At 43.3% G+C, this 16,652-nt stretch overlaps 1 protein-coding gene across 1 annotated transcript; it reads right to left on the bottom strand.

The window, feature by feature from the left end:
* Window positions 1-5,372: 5,372 nt before the first annotated feature.
* lrrc30a (leucine rich repeat containing 30a) lies at window positions 5,373-16,452 on the bottom strand (the record flags this gene model as incomplete). Its single annotated transcript, XM_038285851.1, has 5 exons — window positions 5,373-6,236; window positions 6,594-6,642; window positions 8,608-8,741; window positions 8,824-8,958; window positions 16,291-16,452. Coding segments are annotated over 5 exons (636 nt in total), but the record flags the coding sequence as incomplete, so codon positions are not given.
* Between the last annotated feature and the right edge of the window lie 200 nt (window positions 16,453-16,652).

Below are 16,652 nucleotides of genomic sequence, written 5' to 3' on the forward strand. Positions count from 1 at the left end.
AGCAGCAACATGAACATTTTCAGTCCGTAAAGTGATCAAAAAACATGATGAAAAAATGCGTTGATCTGAAAATTACACCATGATGAACTTTTTGAAGAGTTTCAGTCTGGCTTTAGAGCTCATCATAGCACTGAAACAGCTCTGGTGAAAGTCACTAATGATATTCTCATGGCCTCAGATAATGGACTTGTATCTGTGCTCGTCCTGTTGGATCTCAGTGCTGCATTTGATCCAGTTGACCATAATATTCTTTTAGAAAGACTTGAATATTTTGTTGGAATTAAAGGAACAGCACTAGACTGGTTTAAATCTGATCTATCTGATCGAATTCAGTTTGTTCATGTTAATGATAGATCTTCAACACGCTCAAAGGTTACCTGTGGAGTACCACAGGGATCAGTGCTAGGACCAATTCTCTTTACTTTATACATGCTCCCAATCGGTAGAATTATTAGACAGCATGGGATTAATTTCCACTGTTATGCTGATGATACCCAGCTATATCTGTCTATAATCCAGATGAAGCTAACCCATTACATAGATTACAGGCATGTCTGAAGACATAAAAACCTGGATGACTCTTAACTTTCTGCTTCTGAATGCAGACAAAACAGAAGTTATAGTCTTTGGACCAGAGTCTCTGAAAAAGAAGCTGATTAGTCAGTCACTTCATTTGGATGGGATTAAACTGATTTCAGATAATAAAGTAAAAAATCTTGGTGTTATTTTTGATCAGGACCTGTCATTTAAATCCCAGATCAAAGAGGTTTCTAGAATTTCCTTCTTTCATCTGAGGGATATTGCAAAAATGAGCAATCTCCTGTCCAGGGGTGATGCTGAGAAACTAGTCCATGCATTTGTTACTTCAAGGCTGGACTATTGTAATTCTTTACTATCAGGAAGTCCACAAACTGTAGTTAAAAGCCTTCAGCTGATCCAAAATGCTGCAGCCAGAGTTCTGATGAAAATGAAAAAGAGAGATCATATCTCTCCTATCCTGGCTTCTCTTCATTGGCTTCCTGTTAAATCAAGAATAGAATTTAAAATCCTCCTTCTCACATATAAAGCCTTAAATGGCCAAGCACCATCTTATATCAGAGATCTGATTGTTCCTTATGTTCCTAACAGAGCACTTCGCTCTCAATCTGCAGGTTTACTAGTGGTTCCTAGAATTTCTAAAAGTAGAATGGGAGGCAGATCTTTTAGTTCTCAGGCTCCTTTCCTGTGGAACCAACTACCAGTTTTAGTCCGTGAGGCAGACACCCTGTCTACTTTTAAGGCTAGGCTTAAACCTTTCCTTTTTGATAAAGCTTCTAGTTAGAGTGGCTCAGGTTATGCTGAGCTATCTCTATAGTTCTGCTGCTATAGGCTTAGACTGCTGGAGGACATAGGGACCCCTTTTTCATCATTCTGCTTCATTCTATCTCTATTCTCCCACTCTGCAGAATCTGTTAGTTCAATCTCTAACGTTCTGCTCTCTCTGCTTTTTCTCATAGTAGCTTCATCTGGTCTGTTCCTGTTTGGCTGTGACTCCATCCTGGAGAGAAATATCAGCTGTGCTGCTGCCATCAACACCTTCGTTTCTAGATGTTGGAGCTTGGCCTGTTTTCCAGTGTAGTCCTGTTTCTCTGACTGTGACTAACTGGATGTGCTCTCTTCATCCTCTGACATGGGAGCTGGCTCGGAGCTCGTCTGCCTGGCTGTGTGTTTCCTGGACGGGAGTCCCCATGATCCTCTCTGCTGTTCTCACCACTCTCTTCACCTTCTTCCAGTCTGAGGCGCTGCAGCCTGGGTCTGTCTGTGTGAGCAAATATTGACAGGACAGATCAGGAGGAATGACATTCCTGATATCAAGGGAGGAAGTCTGTACCTTCCCTGGGCCACTTCAGGGTTATGTTAGGGTTCTGTTTGTGGGGAATGTTTTTGTGTTTCCTTTTTTAGTGTCTCCATCCATCCCCTAGATGGTGCCCTTTCCCTTGTTGGCCTGGAGGGTACTCTAGCCCCTAAGAGCTAGGGGCTAGAGTACCCAATACTGGCAAACATTCTGGCAGGATTATCTCCTGGTCCACTGCATAAGCCTGGTTCTTCTAGCTGTGGAAGGAACCCATTCATCTCTCTGAGATTCAGGAAATCATTCACTGCTTCTGTTTGCAGTCCCCTTCATGAATGCTCATTAACTGTCCCCTCCGCTGCTCTTCTGGACCCTAACAAGTCTGCCTGTCCGCCCTCCAACAAGTAACAGCCTTATCCAAACTACCCCCGCAAACAGGAACCAAGGAGCAACCACAAGACAACAACTGTGAGTTCCTTAACTGGCTATTTTCAGTTGTGGCCTGTAAATGCCATGGACCGTGAACTCACCACTCTGATCTCCCTCTAGAGTTTCCGGTTTACCAGCCTGCTGGATATTCCCCCCACTGAGAATCCTGTGTTTTTGCCTCTCTGAGTGCCACTCTCCATCAATAAACTGTTAAACTTTTTCCCTGCCTCTGAGTTTGTTTCTGCATTTGGGCAAAACATCTAAAACCCATCATGACAGATTAGGTTAGGGGTAAAACTTTTCTTATTACACCGGCAGCATATATTCCTCAACTGCTTGGTGAAAAGATCAGCAAATCGTAAACATCTGGCAGGGAGCTGGATTCACTGCTGGACACACCTGCTACACCATGAGGGCAAACTGGGAGCAGAAGTCTTAGCCTCAAGGCTGCAGATGAACCAGTAGACCTTTTGTTGGAGACCATTGGGTGGTAGAAGTCCCAAAGCTGAAGAAGGAGTTCAGAGTTTGGTTGGTTCTAGGTCCTCCTGAAGTGCCTGGCAAGGATTAGGTGGAAAAGGGACTGCAGGTTGTTGAGCAGAAGCAACAACTAATGATTCAGGAAGGCTATGGAGAAGGTCGTTTGGCTATCCTCAAGGAAGTTTAGGAAAACTGTTTAGTGACCATCTCAATCAGTTGGGTTCTAGGGCAGGAGGAAAGCATCCTGGACAGGGGGTATCATCATGCTGTGACAGACTTATCTAAAGGATCTCTTTCATCGGCTGCCCATGTCCTCCACAGAGGATTTACAGTCTAACTTAGAGAAGTCAAGTCCATCACAATGGCAGAGATTCAGCCAACCATTATGCAGGCTATGGACCATGATGGACTGTCATGGCTGACACATCTACTGGGTTGCATGGGGGGTAGGAAAAGTCAGGAAGGGAGGACCTTGAATATATTTAAACTTGTAGACATGGTGAAGACAATCTGCTGAAGTTCAAACCAAGCATCAAATTTTTATGTTCAACCATCTCTATGGTTTACAGAGGATGGTCCGAAATAGGGATAATATTCAGTGAGCAGCAGCTCTGTGGGGGCAAATTGATGCTGGAGTAGAATGGCCAGGCTGGTTGGAGATGATAGTAAGGCAGCAGGAATAAGTCTAGGGAGCCTAGCGGTTAGAGCATTGGCTTGGGTCCCGGAGGTTCTGAATTCAAGTTCCACCCACTCCCACAGACTGCCACTCTGGGTCCCTGAGCAAGACCCTTGACCCCACACTGCTCCCTGGGTGCCGCACAATGGCAGCCCACTGCTCCTCAAGGGGTGGGGGGTGAAATGCAGAGAGGGAATTTCGTTGCTCTTTTATTGTCATCAGACAGATGCTTCTACCGTCTTTTTGGGACTATAAGTAGCACTTTTCAAGGTTTTGCTGGCTATGAGATTCTGGTGACATATACATGTTTCTTTCACCATGAGAGGGCACTATGTAGCTTTGCACACAACAACATGTATTCTATTTATACCACTGAAAGAAAAAAATGTTACAACTTACCACAACAAAACAGATTAGCATTACAACAATGACAATGTTTTGCATTTTAAAAATAGACCTATTTCTTCTTTCAAGATAAACTTTATTGTTCGTCTCTAGTGTTGTGGTCTTGACATTGTTCTGAATGATGATCACTGATTCTCAGATGCTTGTTCATGAAATAAGACAATGCGTTCTTCAAGCAGTAGCCTACCATGTGACAGTTATCAGAACACGGATTCCATGGATAGAAAAGCCTTTCAAAAAGTTGAGACTTTTAGTCCGGTGCGACGTATATTTTTTTTTTCTTCAGAAAGAAAGAAGAAGGCTGATGTAACTTAAACTCCGGAGCGACGTATAGTCCGAAAAATACGGTTGTTTACATGAAACTGCTGTCATAAGTCTTTAAATGTGTGACTCATAAATATCTTCCATAAATATGTTTCATTGATGAAAATTCATCAGGCAGTTTTCCAAAGTTAATAGAAATAGAGTAAAAGTTCCTCTTGGGGCCGGCTCTCCTCCTCCCTTGGTGGGAGTCGGAATTCCTGGGCTGGCCCCTCCTGGGTGCCTTTGTTCTTGGGGTCCCTTCGGGTGTCTGGGGCTTTGGGTTCCCCGGTTTCCATATAATCTATTAAACTCCCTGCATAATTATAATAAGGCTATTTAAATGCATGAAACAGGCGGAGCACTATGGTGATAGCCGTACTGCTCCACTTGTGAAAATAAAATCTGTTGTGCTCTTTTTGGCATCAAGACAATTATTCTTATTGCCACATTGCCAGACAGGACACTGTTAAAAAAAAAAAAACATTTCTTTTTTAGCAAACCTTTTGGTCCCCTTTAGATGTTTTTCTCTCCTCTAAAAACAGCTTGTGCAGTATAAATTAGATGTATTAATGTCTTGGTTGCCCTTGAAGATGTGATGTAATCTTATTGATGAGCTCAACTTAAGTCAGTCAGTGAGTTTGAGCTCATGTTCTATCACAATCCAGATACCTTAAATAACCCTTAAATTGTAGCTCCTACCTTCGGTTCCTAGCTCCTTCCAACATTCAACAGTAGAACGTCATCTACAGAAGTAGCTATTCAAAATTTCCCCACTTTCCAAAATCCACAAATACTGAGAACCAGGAATCCTCACAACAAAGGGGCAAAAAAATGATGAACCAGTGACTGAGCAGGAGGAGAATGTTTGGCAAAGAGCAGGCTAATCAGCAGATTGGGAGCAGGTGTGTACAGAGGAGTCTAGAAGGGAGCTAGGAGAAGAAGACTGACACAAGAGGGCAACAGAGGGTAAAGAAGAAATACCAAAGAACTCAAATACAGTAAAAAATAACTAGAATAACACAGTATAGAAATAAAACCAATGAAAACTCAGAGATAAAACTTGAACAGAACCAAAACCATGACATCAGAACTGTTTATATAGCACTTATTATGGCGACAACACATGCTTAAATGATCATACGGATTTAAAGTAGTTCCAGATCAAGCCTTTTTGTTTATATATTGTTAGCTTCACGTTTAGCCATTAGCTTTACCTCCCTCTGTGAAGTTAGGAAACTAAGTCTGGAAGCATTTCTTGCATAATATTCACTTTTATTTAACGTCCTTTGGACAAAGAGTACATAAAAGCTCTGACTTAACCATCCTAAGCACAGACATTTATACCAAAACACTCACTTTCTCAAACACTTAAACAAAAGCAGGAAAACAACTAAATTAATCAAAGACATAAATTTAGCCAGACAAACATTTCAGACGACTGTTTTCCGCTCACACCAGAAAGGGGATGTGAGAACCTTGAACACAGTAAGGACATTTTAATCTTTGTCTAGAGTAGAGAGGGTTTAGGGTTAGCGCCCCTGCTACAACGTCCTACATTCCAGCAGAGACTGGAACAAGGCTTCTTAATAATCACCCATATTTAGACAGAGAAAGGGCACTCTTTGAACACATTACAAACAGGATACGGAAAAATATACTCTCACATCCCCCTGTACTTTCATTATGTCTGAAAGGTGCAGCAAACGGTCTTTAGAAGTTAACAAGTTTAGCTGAATATCCAGAACTACTATACCTTTAATAACGATACAGCTGGCATTTTATTTGCAATATATTATAAACATTTTACAGGATGTAGTTTAACAGGTTTTATCATTCATGGAGGTAATAACGTTCAACTGTGATCTGCAAAACTGTTGCTGAAAGGAATAATCATGGTTCTGAGACAAGTCATTCAGTGACAGACCCCCCCATTTGATCCCAGGTAGAATTGTCCCCATCCTATTCACCACCGGCTTTCAGGTAGCTAAAGAGGGCGCTCAGCCCCCCCTCCATAACCTCCTTCAGAGGTTTCAGCAGTGGGTTGTGGATGATGTGGAGTCCTTTATCCAGCGGATGGCAGGCGAGCTTCTCCAGGCGGGACAGCCGGTGCATCTCCTGAACACATGAACATTCTCATCATTAACATGCTAACTATTGTAACGCCAGTGAGTGTTACAAAAAATCAGGCTCAGTTGATTGCTTTTTAACAGTGTTTATTCCTCCAACATCTCTAGGGATGCGGCACACACTTGAGTAAAAACAACAGCCTTAGCACTCAGGGTGAAACTCTGCTCTCAACACACACACCCACAACATCATGAACTGAGGCAAATGCAAACAATGAACAACATGAGCAACAACCAAACAGAATGACAAGGAAATGAACAACCAAACAAACCAAAACAGTGCCCCATAATGCACCTCTTCGTCCCGCCGCTACACTATTATTAGCTTAATCCTTCATAGGTTTACCTGAGGAACGTCTTTTATGTCGTTGAAGTCCAGATTCAGCAGCTCCAGCCTGCAGGAAATAAAAAGGATTTAGGTTTGTTAGTTTTTACTCATACCTATGGGAGGGATATCTTTAAATAATCATTTATAGATATATGTTCGAAGAAAAGGTAATTCATCTGCATCTCTGATCTCTCTGGCAATGACCTGTTCCACAGCACATCTGCTCAGGTGGAGGTTCTCTGTGAGCTGGGCTTACCCTGTGAGTTACCACGTGGGGTGGAGTTACCCTGTGGGGTGGAGGTGCCCAGTGAGGGAGAGTTACCCAGTGAGGTGGAGTTACCGAGTGAGGTGGAGGTACCCAGTAAGGTGGAGTTACCCTGTGGGGTGGAGTTACCCATTGAGGTGGAGTTACCCATTGAGGTGGAGTTACCCATTGAGGTGGAGTTACCCATTGAGGTGGAGTTACCCATTGAGGTGGAGTTACCCATTGAGGTGGAGTTACCCATTGAGGTGGAGTTACCCATTGAGGTGGAGGTACGCTGTGAGGTGGAGGTACGCTGTGAGGTGGAGTTACCCTGTGAGATGGAGGTACGCTGTGAAGTGGAGTTATCCGGTGAGGTGGAGTTACCCTGTGAGGTGGAGTTACCCTGTGAGGTGGAGTTACCCTGTGAGGTGGAGTTACCCTGTGAGGTGGAGTTACGCTGTGAGATGGAGGTACGCTGTGAGATGGAGGTACGCTGTGAAGTGGAGTTATCCGGTGAGGTGGAGTTATCCGGTGAGGTGGAGTTATCCGGTGAGGTGGAGTTATCCGGTGAGGTGGAGTTATCCGGTGAGGTGGAGTTATCCGGTGAGGTGGAGTTATCCGGTGAGGTGGAGTTATCCGGTGAGGTGGAGTTATCCGGTGAGGTGGAGTTATCCGGTGAGGTGGAGTTGCCCATTGAGGTGGAGTTGCCCATTGAGGTGGAGTTGCCCATTGAGGTGGAGTTGCCCATTGAGGTGGAGTTGCCCATTGAGGTGGAGTTACCCTGTGAGGTGGAGTTACCCTGTGAGGTGGAGTTGCCCATTGAGGTGGAGTTGCCCATTGAGGTGGAGTTGCCCATTGAGGTGGAGTTACCCTGTGAGGTGGAGTTGCCCATTGAGGTGGAGTTGCCCATTGAGGTGGAGTTGCCCATTGAGGTGGAGTTGCCCATTGAGGTGGAGTTGCCCATTGAGGTGGAGTTGCCCATTGAGGTGGAGTTGCCCATTGAGGTGGAGTTGCCCATTGAGGTGGAGTTGCCCATTGAGGTGGAGTTGCCCATTGAGGTGGAGTTGCCCATTGAGGTGGAGTTACCCTGTGAGGTGGAGTTGCCCATTGAGGTGGAGTTGCCCATTGAGGTGGAGTTGCCCATTGAGGTGGAGTTACCCTGTGAGGTGGAGTTGCCCATTGAGGTGGAGTTGCCCATTGAGATGGAGTTACCCTGTGAGGGAGAGTTACCCTGTGAGGGAGAGTTACCCATTGAGGTGGAGTTGCCCATTGAGATGGAGTTACCCTGTGAGGGAGAGTTGCCCATTGAGGTGGAGTTACCCTGTGGGGTGGAGGTACCCTGTGAGGTGGAGTTATCCTGTGAGGTGGAGTTACCTTGTGAGATGGAGTTACCCTGTGAGATGGAGTTACCCATTGAGGTGGAGTTACCCTGTGAGGGAGAGTTACCCATTGAGGTGGAGTTACCCTGTGGGGTGGAGGCACCCTGTGAGGTGGAGTTACCCTGTGAGATGGAGGTACCCATTGAGGTGGAGGTACCCGTTGAGGTGGAGTTACCCTGTGAGATGGAGGTACCCTGTGAGATGGAGTTACCCATTGAGGTGGAGTTACCCTGTGGGGTGGAGGCACCCTGTGAGGTGGAGGTACGCTGTGAGGTCGAGGTACCCTGTGGGGTCGAGGTACCCTGTGGGGTCGAGGTACCCTGTGGGGTGGAGTTACCCTGTGGGGTGGAGGTACCCTGTGGGGTGGAGGTACCCTGTGGGATGGAGGTACCCTATGAGGTGGAGTTACCCTGTGAGGAAGCAGAGACCTCTGGGCAGAGAATGTAGGATGTTTCCCTCCATGATGAGGATCTTGAGCTCCACCAGAGCCTGAATGTTCTCTGCCAGGTTCTCCAGATGATTACAGGACAGATCCAGAAACACCTTTAGAAACACAGATGAACAGTGGATCAGGTGTTTGTCATCATTGTGGTTTGGAGCTTGGTTGTGAGTGATTGGGACCTACCAGGGCCTTCATGCTGTAGACACAGCCTGGAACATGAGCTATTAGGTTGTGACTGAGGTTGAGCTTCCTGAGTCTGCTCAGGTTGGAGAGAGAAGATGGCAGCGATGAAATGTGGTTGTTGGCTAGACTCAGAACCTGAAACATTGGAGGAGAATAGACCCAGAGACAGAACCACTGCATGAAATGTTACCATGGTAGACTGGATCTTCCTCATTGGTTGATAAAGGCATGCGTCTTATGGCGGCCAGCTACAGCTGATTAATGACCTCCTCGCCTGGGTGGATGGGCTCAGGCCCGTTTCTTCCTTTTCCTTTATTTATTTATTTATTTAAACAGCGTCCTGTCTACCAATGTGGCAATAATAATAATTGTCTTGATGCCAAAAAGAGACCAACAGATTTTACTTTAAAGTGGAGCAGTATGGCTATCGCCATAGTGTTCTGCTTGATTTATGCATATAAATAGCTTTATTATCATTTAGGCAGGGAGTTTTACAGATTATATGGACACTGCAATGTAAGTAGAACAGAAAAGGAAAAAAGGAAAAAGGAGAAAAGATTAAAGAAAGAGAAGATAAAAGAGGAGAGGCCTGTAATGAAAGGGGAGTGCTAGCCTAATTGTTTGGGAAATAGAGCTTGTCTCCCAGAGGTTCTGAGTTCAACCCCACTCCCACAGACTGCCACTCTGCAGCTGTGTTCTAATTCATGGCCTGCATCTTCCAAGGATCCGGACTACCTGGACAGGATCCTTTCAGGTCCTTGAAAATAAGGAGACCGGAAGAGTTTTGGCTGTAAATTCAAACAGGTCCAGCCTTTAGCTGCTTTTACCGATGCACGCTCTGTCGCTTAGCAACCGTAACAGTTGACACACAAAGCAGGAAAAGAATGAAAACTGAACTTTTTAAAACAGTTTCTCTTTTCAAGATGGCGGCTTAAGGGACAGTCGGGACGAGGGGCGCTGGTGCTTTTTTTTTACTTATTTCTTCAGTTTATACCCTGCAAAAAACGACAAGGCAGTCTCTCTTCGTCGGCTAAACTTGCAATGAGTATTAGTGATTACTTCTTAAGACCGTCTGAGAACATGCCACGAAGGAAAAACGTTGTGACGGAGATGACAGGGGAATCGAGCGGAGAAGCTAATAAAGCTACTGGCAGTTTGGCTAGCGGAGAATCTAATGAGGCTACTGGCGGTTTGGCTAGCGGAGAAGCTAATGAAGCTACTGGCGGTTTGGCTAGCAAAAAAGTTTGCAACTCTGAGAGGATGGACCCAGCTCTTCAGGAGGTGATTCGTGTGGTGACTGAAAACCTTACGAAGGTATTCGAAGACAAATTAAGGGACCAACTTGATCCGATATCGAGATTTATGCATAATTACCGGGAGCAGCTTCAGGAACACGAGAAGCGCATCACGGAGACAGAATCCCGCATCTCCACCTTGGAAGACGAAACAGCCCCTGTCGCTAGTAAGCTGAAGTCACTGGAGGGGCGGGTGAAAGAGCTCACGGATCACATTGATGACATGGAAAATAGAGGCAGGAGACGAAACTTACGCATAATTGGGCTCCCAGAGTCTGCGGAATTCGTGGAAGTGAATGATCCCGCTTTATTCTTTGAGAAGTGGCTCCCAAAAGTGCTGAATATCCAAACGGAAACCGGGAAGTTAAAAGTGGACAGAGCCCATCGCACCGGGGGTCCGGTCCCCGCCGTTGGCCAAAGACCGCGTCCAGTCCTGGTCAGGCTGCACAACTACCGCGACAAGGAGAGGATCATGCGCGCGTCTGTGGAAAAGGGCAAGAATGGGCAGCCCCTGGAGCACAACGGTGCCTCTGTGATGATCTTTCAGGACTTCTCAGCGGCTGTTGCACAGAAGCGTAAAAGCTTTGATGGCGTTAAGAAACGTCTGAAAGCCGTGGATGCCAGCTACAGGCTCATCTACCCCGCCAAGCTTAAAGTCACTCACCGTGGTTCTACAAGGGTGTACCAGAACCCAGCTGAAGTTGAACGATTCCTGGATACGCTTAAATAAGCCCCGCTGTCAGCGCCATGGGACATATAGGTACCTCATTTTACTGTTTTATACACCTATGTGAACTCATATTATTGTGATGAATAGTATTCTTATGCAGAGACATTATGCCTGTCGTTATATATTACTTTTTGTAAAATGGGTAAATATTCGTTCTTATTATCCAAGCGCCGGCCCCCCTTTTCTTTTTCTTTTTTTTTGAATTGTTGCTCTTGAATTAGCTAAACAGGTGACTGTTTGTTGTCAGAAGACCTACACACTCGCTCTTCACCGTTTGGAGGAGAAATAGTGTATCTGTTATGCCAATGTTAGGCAATGTTTGTTGGCAGTTAGTTTTTCTGTTTGTTACATGTTATTCCAGCTCTTTTTGAAGTATGGAGGGGGAGGGAGGAGAGAAAAATGTTCGACCTCATTATACCAAAGAAACTATGTTGGAGTCCTCGCGCCTTGTTTTTATAGCTAAAAGTTATTATGTCAAAACTTAATATTTGTACATGGAATGTTAATGGCATTCACACACCTCTCAAACGGAGAAAGGTCTTAACATATCTTGAGAGGGCACAGGTTCAAGTAGCTTTTTTACAGGAAACCCATTTGGATGCGAAAGAACATGCAAAATTGCAACAGGGTGTTTTTAATCAGGCCTTCTTTTCCTCCTTTACATCTAGAAGCAGAGGTGTTATCATTCTGATCCGGAAAAATGTCCCATTTAAACCTGTAGATTGCATAAAAGATACCGGTGGGAGATATATTATTGTGAAGGGTATTCTGTTTGGGGAAGAGATAGCCTTTATGAACGTCTATTTTCCCCCTGGTCAACCAGGCAAATTTCTAATATCTGCCTTTACAAAACTGGTGGAATTGAACATCAAGAATACAATTGTGGGTGGAGATTTTAACTGTCATCTCTCCCCCTTGGTTGATAAATCCCCAACTGGCAAATGTCGTATTTCATCTCAGGCCCAATTGGTTTTGACTTTGTGTGAGGAGTTGGCATATGTTGATGTGTGGAGAACGCAACATTTAACAGATAAAGAATTCACATTTTTTTCCAAAGTACATTCCTGTTATACAAGAATTGATTATTTTTCTGTCCCCAGGCAGTTCCTACCTTCAGTCATTTCTAGCTCAATCGGCAACATAATAATATCTGACCACGCACCTGTATACATTCAATGTAACATGGGAACTGTGGCCAGTCGATCAGGACGGTGGCACTTTGACTCCTCTATTTTATATGATGGAAAATTTAAAACTTATTTTGCAGAGGAATTCAAACATTTTCTCTCAGTTAATGCAGCATCCACCGACGATCCATCATTACTGTGGGAGACTTCCAAAGCTTATTGCAGGGGCCTCATTACTACTTTTACAAATGGTAAAAGACGCAGGCAAGCAGAACAAAGATTAATTTTGGAAGACAAATTGAAGAAGGCTGAGCAGGGCTATCAAGTTAGACCCTCCACGGAGAAACTCAAAGAAATCCAGACTCTCCGCTCAGCGCTAAATTGCCTGCTAACAAACGAAGCAGAGAAGAAAATAAGATTTGCAAAACAAAAACTATATGAACACAGTGACAGGCCTGGGAAATATCTGTCATACCTGATCAAAAAGAAATCAGATTCTCAAAATATAGCATTCATTAACGACAGGAATGGCAAACAACTCTTAGACTCAAATGATATTAACAACACCTTCAAAGAATTTTATGAGAATCTCTACAAATCTCAGATCTCTATTGACACTACAGATCTAATGAACACCTTTTTTCCCAACCTTAACCTTCCTTGTCTGACAGAAATCCAAAAATCAACATTAGACAGTCCTATAACCATTAAGGAAGTCACAGAAGCTATTAAAGGTCTGCAGTCTGGAAAAACAGCAGGGCCCGACTTTCTTATTGTAGAATTTTACAAGGAGTTTACCACCCTACTAGTCGAACCGCTGCTGCAGATGTTTAACGACTCTTTTCGAAAAGGTCACCTGCCCATGTCATTGAGGGAAGCCATCATATCTCTTATACTTAAAAAAAATAAACCACCTGAAGATTGTGCCTCATACAGGCCAATTTCCTTATTAAATGTGGACTTAAAGATCCTTTCAAAAATATTAGCCAAACGTTTGGAGATCCTACTCCCAACACTTATTAATGAGGATCAAACTGGCTTCATTAGGGGACGTAGCTCCTTCAATAACATGCGTAGGTTGCTCAACGTGATCCAGCTCTTTAATCTAAGAGCAATGCCTGGTCTAGTTGTTTCCCTAGATGCCGAAAAGGCATTTGATCGCGTTGAGTGGCCATATTTGTTCTACACCATGAGAAAATTTGGCCTGGGGGAAAATTTTGTTAATTGGATCAGAATACTTTACAGCGAGCCTTGCTCAGCTGTTATTACCAATGGTTTAAGATCGCCAAATTTCCGGGTGCAAAGGGGAACACGCCAGGGCTGCCCTCTATCGCCCCTGCTTTTTGCTCTGGTTATGGAGCCTCTGGCGGAGGCGGTGCGGACCCATGAGGGGATATGTGGTCTGACCATTGGGGAGAGGCAGCACAAGATTACTTTATACGCTGACGACGTGCTCATATTTCTATCTCAGCCTGAGGATTCTATCCCACATCTCATAGAGACCATTAACAAGTTTGGGGATTTTTCGGGCTATAAAATCAATTTTAACAAATCAGAGGTCATGCCACTAGGCACATTAAAACATCAACCATCTATACCTGCTCCATTTCCTTTCACTTGGTCCCCAGAGGGATTTTCATACCTGGGAATAAGAATTACCCCCTCATTTGACAAAATGTATAGGGCCAATTTCACCCCCTTATTTGAACGTATTCGGCTGGACCTTGAAAGATGGAGAGTGCTGCCTCTCTCCTGGTTGGGCCGCGTGTCTCTTCTAAAAATGAATGTCTTACCCAGACTTTTATATCCCATACAAATGATTCCAGTTCTTTTTCTCCGTAAAACAATTAAGGCTCTAAGCGGATGGCTAAGTTCTTTTATATGGGCGGGAAGGAAACCACGCTTAAAAATTTCTACACTGTGCCTCCCGGCCGAGTGTGGGGGCTTTGCTCTCCCAGACATACGAAGGTATCAGATCAGCGCTCACATGCGTGCTGCTGCTGATTGGACAGGGGAGCCTACTTCTCTGTGGCTCGATATAGAAAGCTCTATGTCCAGGTTCCCTTTAAAAAAATTACTTTTTTTGGGAAAAAACTATGCCATAAAGACGTACTGCAGTAACCCCATTACTATTAACACTGTGAGGGCATGGCAAATGGTCCAAAAACTTGAGGACAGGTTCCAAGTTATATCACCTCTTACACCTATTTGTGATAACCCGATGTTTCTGCCAGGCGTTATGGACTCTGGCTTCAAAACATGGTCAATAAAAGGAATTCGTACGCTTTCCGACTTGATGGAAGGTAACACAATATTATCTTTCTCGCAACTATTGGATAAATATGATATTGGGAGGCAGGATTTCTTTCGCTATTTACAAATGAGAGATTTCATTCAGAAAAAAAACCACACTCGATGTGGACCAAACAATCTCAGTGTGTGAAAAACAGCTTTTTTCCTCCAGGGTAAAAACTTCAATTAAAACCTTTTACAACTTGCTGAAAGAGCACCCCTTACCAAATACATTTCTCCTAAAAGAAGTTTGGGAAAGGGAATTGCAGTGTACAATAAATCAGGAGGGATGGGATGAGGCCTGGAAGAATGCAAAGTCTCTAAGTATTTGCAATCGGGTTAAGGCCATACAATTTAAAATTTTACACCGTGCGCACATTTCTCCTTCTCAGCGAAGTAAATTCAAAACAAGCCTCTCACCATTGTGTTTGAAATGTAGAGTGGATATTGGTAGCCTCACACATTGTTACTGGTCCTGCAGAGAAATTCAACATTTTTGGCATACAATAAAATGTGAATTAGATAAGATTTTCTCTATGGCACACAATTCAACCCATTGTATTTACTACTTGGTTTAACCGACACCGGTATTATTGGTAAACATCAGCATCAACTCTACAGAATGCTTACTTTTTGTGCAAGAAAATGTGTGGTACTGAATTGGATTTCTGACAAGGCACCAAGTAAATCACAATGGCTAAATATAGTACTGGACTATATATCTTTGGACTATTTGACGAGCAAACTGCACGATAAAGAAAATAACTTTTATAAGGTTTGGGAACCTTTTATTTCTTATGCAGGATTTGAGACCTCGGCTCTTCTCCGGAGAGGATTTATAATTTGAGGATGTCCGAATTGTAAACATCTGAAATGTTCTGGTTCGGACCATTTGTTTTTCATTGCTGTCCCTTTTTTTTTTTTTTTTTTCTCCCATCTTTTCTCTTTGATCGGTATGTATATGTGCGTATGTGTACGCATATGCTCGTATATAGGTATTTAACTTTAAGAGCTGGATTGTTCTTTTGTTCTTGTATTGTATTTGTTTGTTAAAACGTTAAAAACCAATAAATATAATTATAAAAAAAAAAAAAAAAAAACATTTTCTTTTTTTATTTTTTATTGTAAAGTGAACAAAGACTGATGAGAATCCAGAGTGGAATAAAGGTTCCAACCATCGGGAGCAGGAAGATAGTAGCTTCATCTGGTCTGTTCCTGTTTGGCTGTGACTCCATCCAGCTGTGCTGCTGCCATCAACACCTTTGTTTCTAGATGTTGGAGCTTGGCCTGTTTTCCAGTGTTCAGTCCTGTTTCTGTCTTAGACATATCAATGGGCTCAGCTTCCTTTTTCTTCAGTAGTTTAATGTCTTCCATTAAAGGATCATTGCATAGAATAACTGCTGTTACAGATAATTATGTGTTCAGTATTTTTTTTATTTAAGCTCAGGTTGTTTTGGATTATTTTATATCTGTGATCTGTTATCCCTAAGACACAGATTTACCCCATTTCATTAAACAGCTTAATGATTAATAATTTTTTTTAATCATATATTGAATTATAAACATTTTCTGGTAAATTAAGTTAATAATTGTTCATTGATAACCTGAATTGTTGATTTTAATCATTAAAGGGTTTCCTTTGATTTCACCTTTATTACAATAATGTTATTAATAATTTCTATTTGTGTTTAGTAATAATATTCATAATTAATTAAATGTATAGATCAGAGCTTCTATGTTCCTTTTCTATGTCCGCTTCTGTCTCCTTGAACCCAGGAGGCCTCAGCAAGATGGCCGCTCACACCTGGTTCTGGTTTTCCTTACATAGAAACTTATAACCTTTAATCTGAATGGATGATCTGCTTGATCTTGATCTATAAAGTGACCTGAGACGATGGATGATAATTGGATCATAAATCAATAAAATTAATTGACCTGAGAGCAATGATTCCTAAAACTGTTGGAGTCGGTTTGGCTAAAAATCTGTCAATCAAAGCAAAATGTTTCAGAGAAGGAACAGTACCTCCAGCTGTGTGCAGGATCCCAGCTCTTCAGGAACCTCAGTCAGTCTGTTCCTGTAGATGAACAGAACCCGGAGTCTCTTCAGTTCTCCTATTTCTGCTGGCAGGTTGCTGAGCTGCAGACAGCAGCAACACACAGAATCACCAGGCTGAACGGCATCAGAACATCACTGTTTAAAGGCCTGAGCCATCAGAACATCACTGTTTAAAGGCCTGAGCCATCAGAACATCACTGTTTAAAGGCCTGAGCGGTCCACGGCCATCAGAACATCACTGTTTAAAGGCCTGAGCCATCAGAACATCACTGTTTAAAGGCCTGAGCCATCAGAACATCACTGTTTAAAGGCCTGAGCCATCAGAACAT

This window comes from Cyprinodon tularosa, unplaced genomic scaffold, assembly GCF_016077235.1.
Source record: "Cyprinodon tularosa strain WSP-4 unplaced genomic scaffold, ASM1607723v1 ctg1058, whole genome shotgun sequence".
NCBI classification, from domain to species: domain Eukaryota; kingdom Metazoa; phylum Chordata; class Actinopteri; order Cyprinodontiformes; family Cyprinodontidae; genus Cyprinodon; species Cyprinodon tularosa.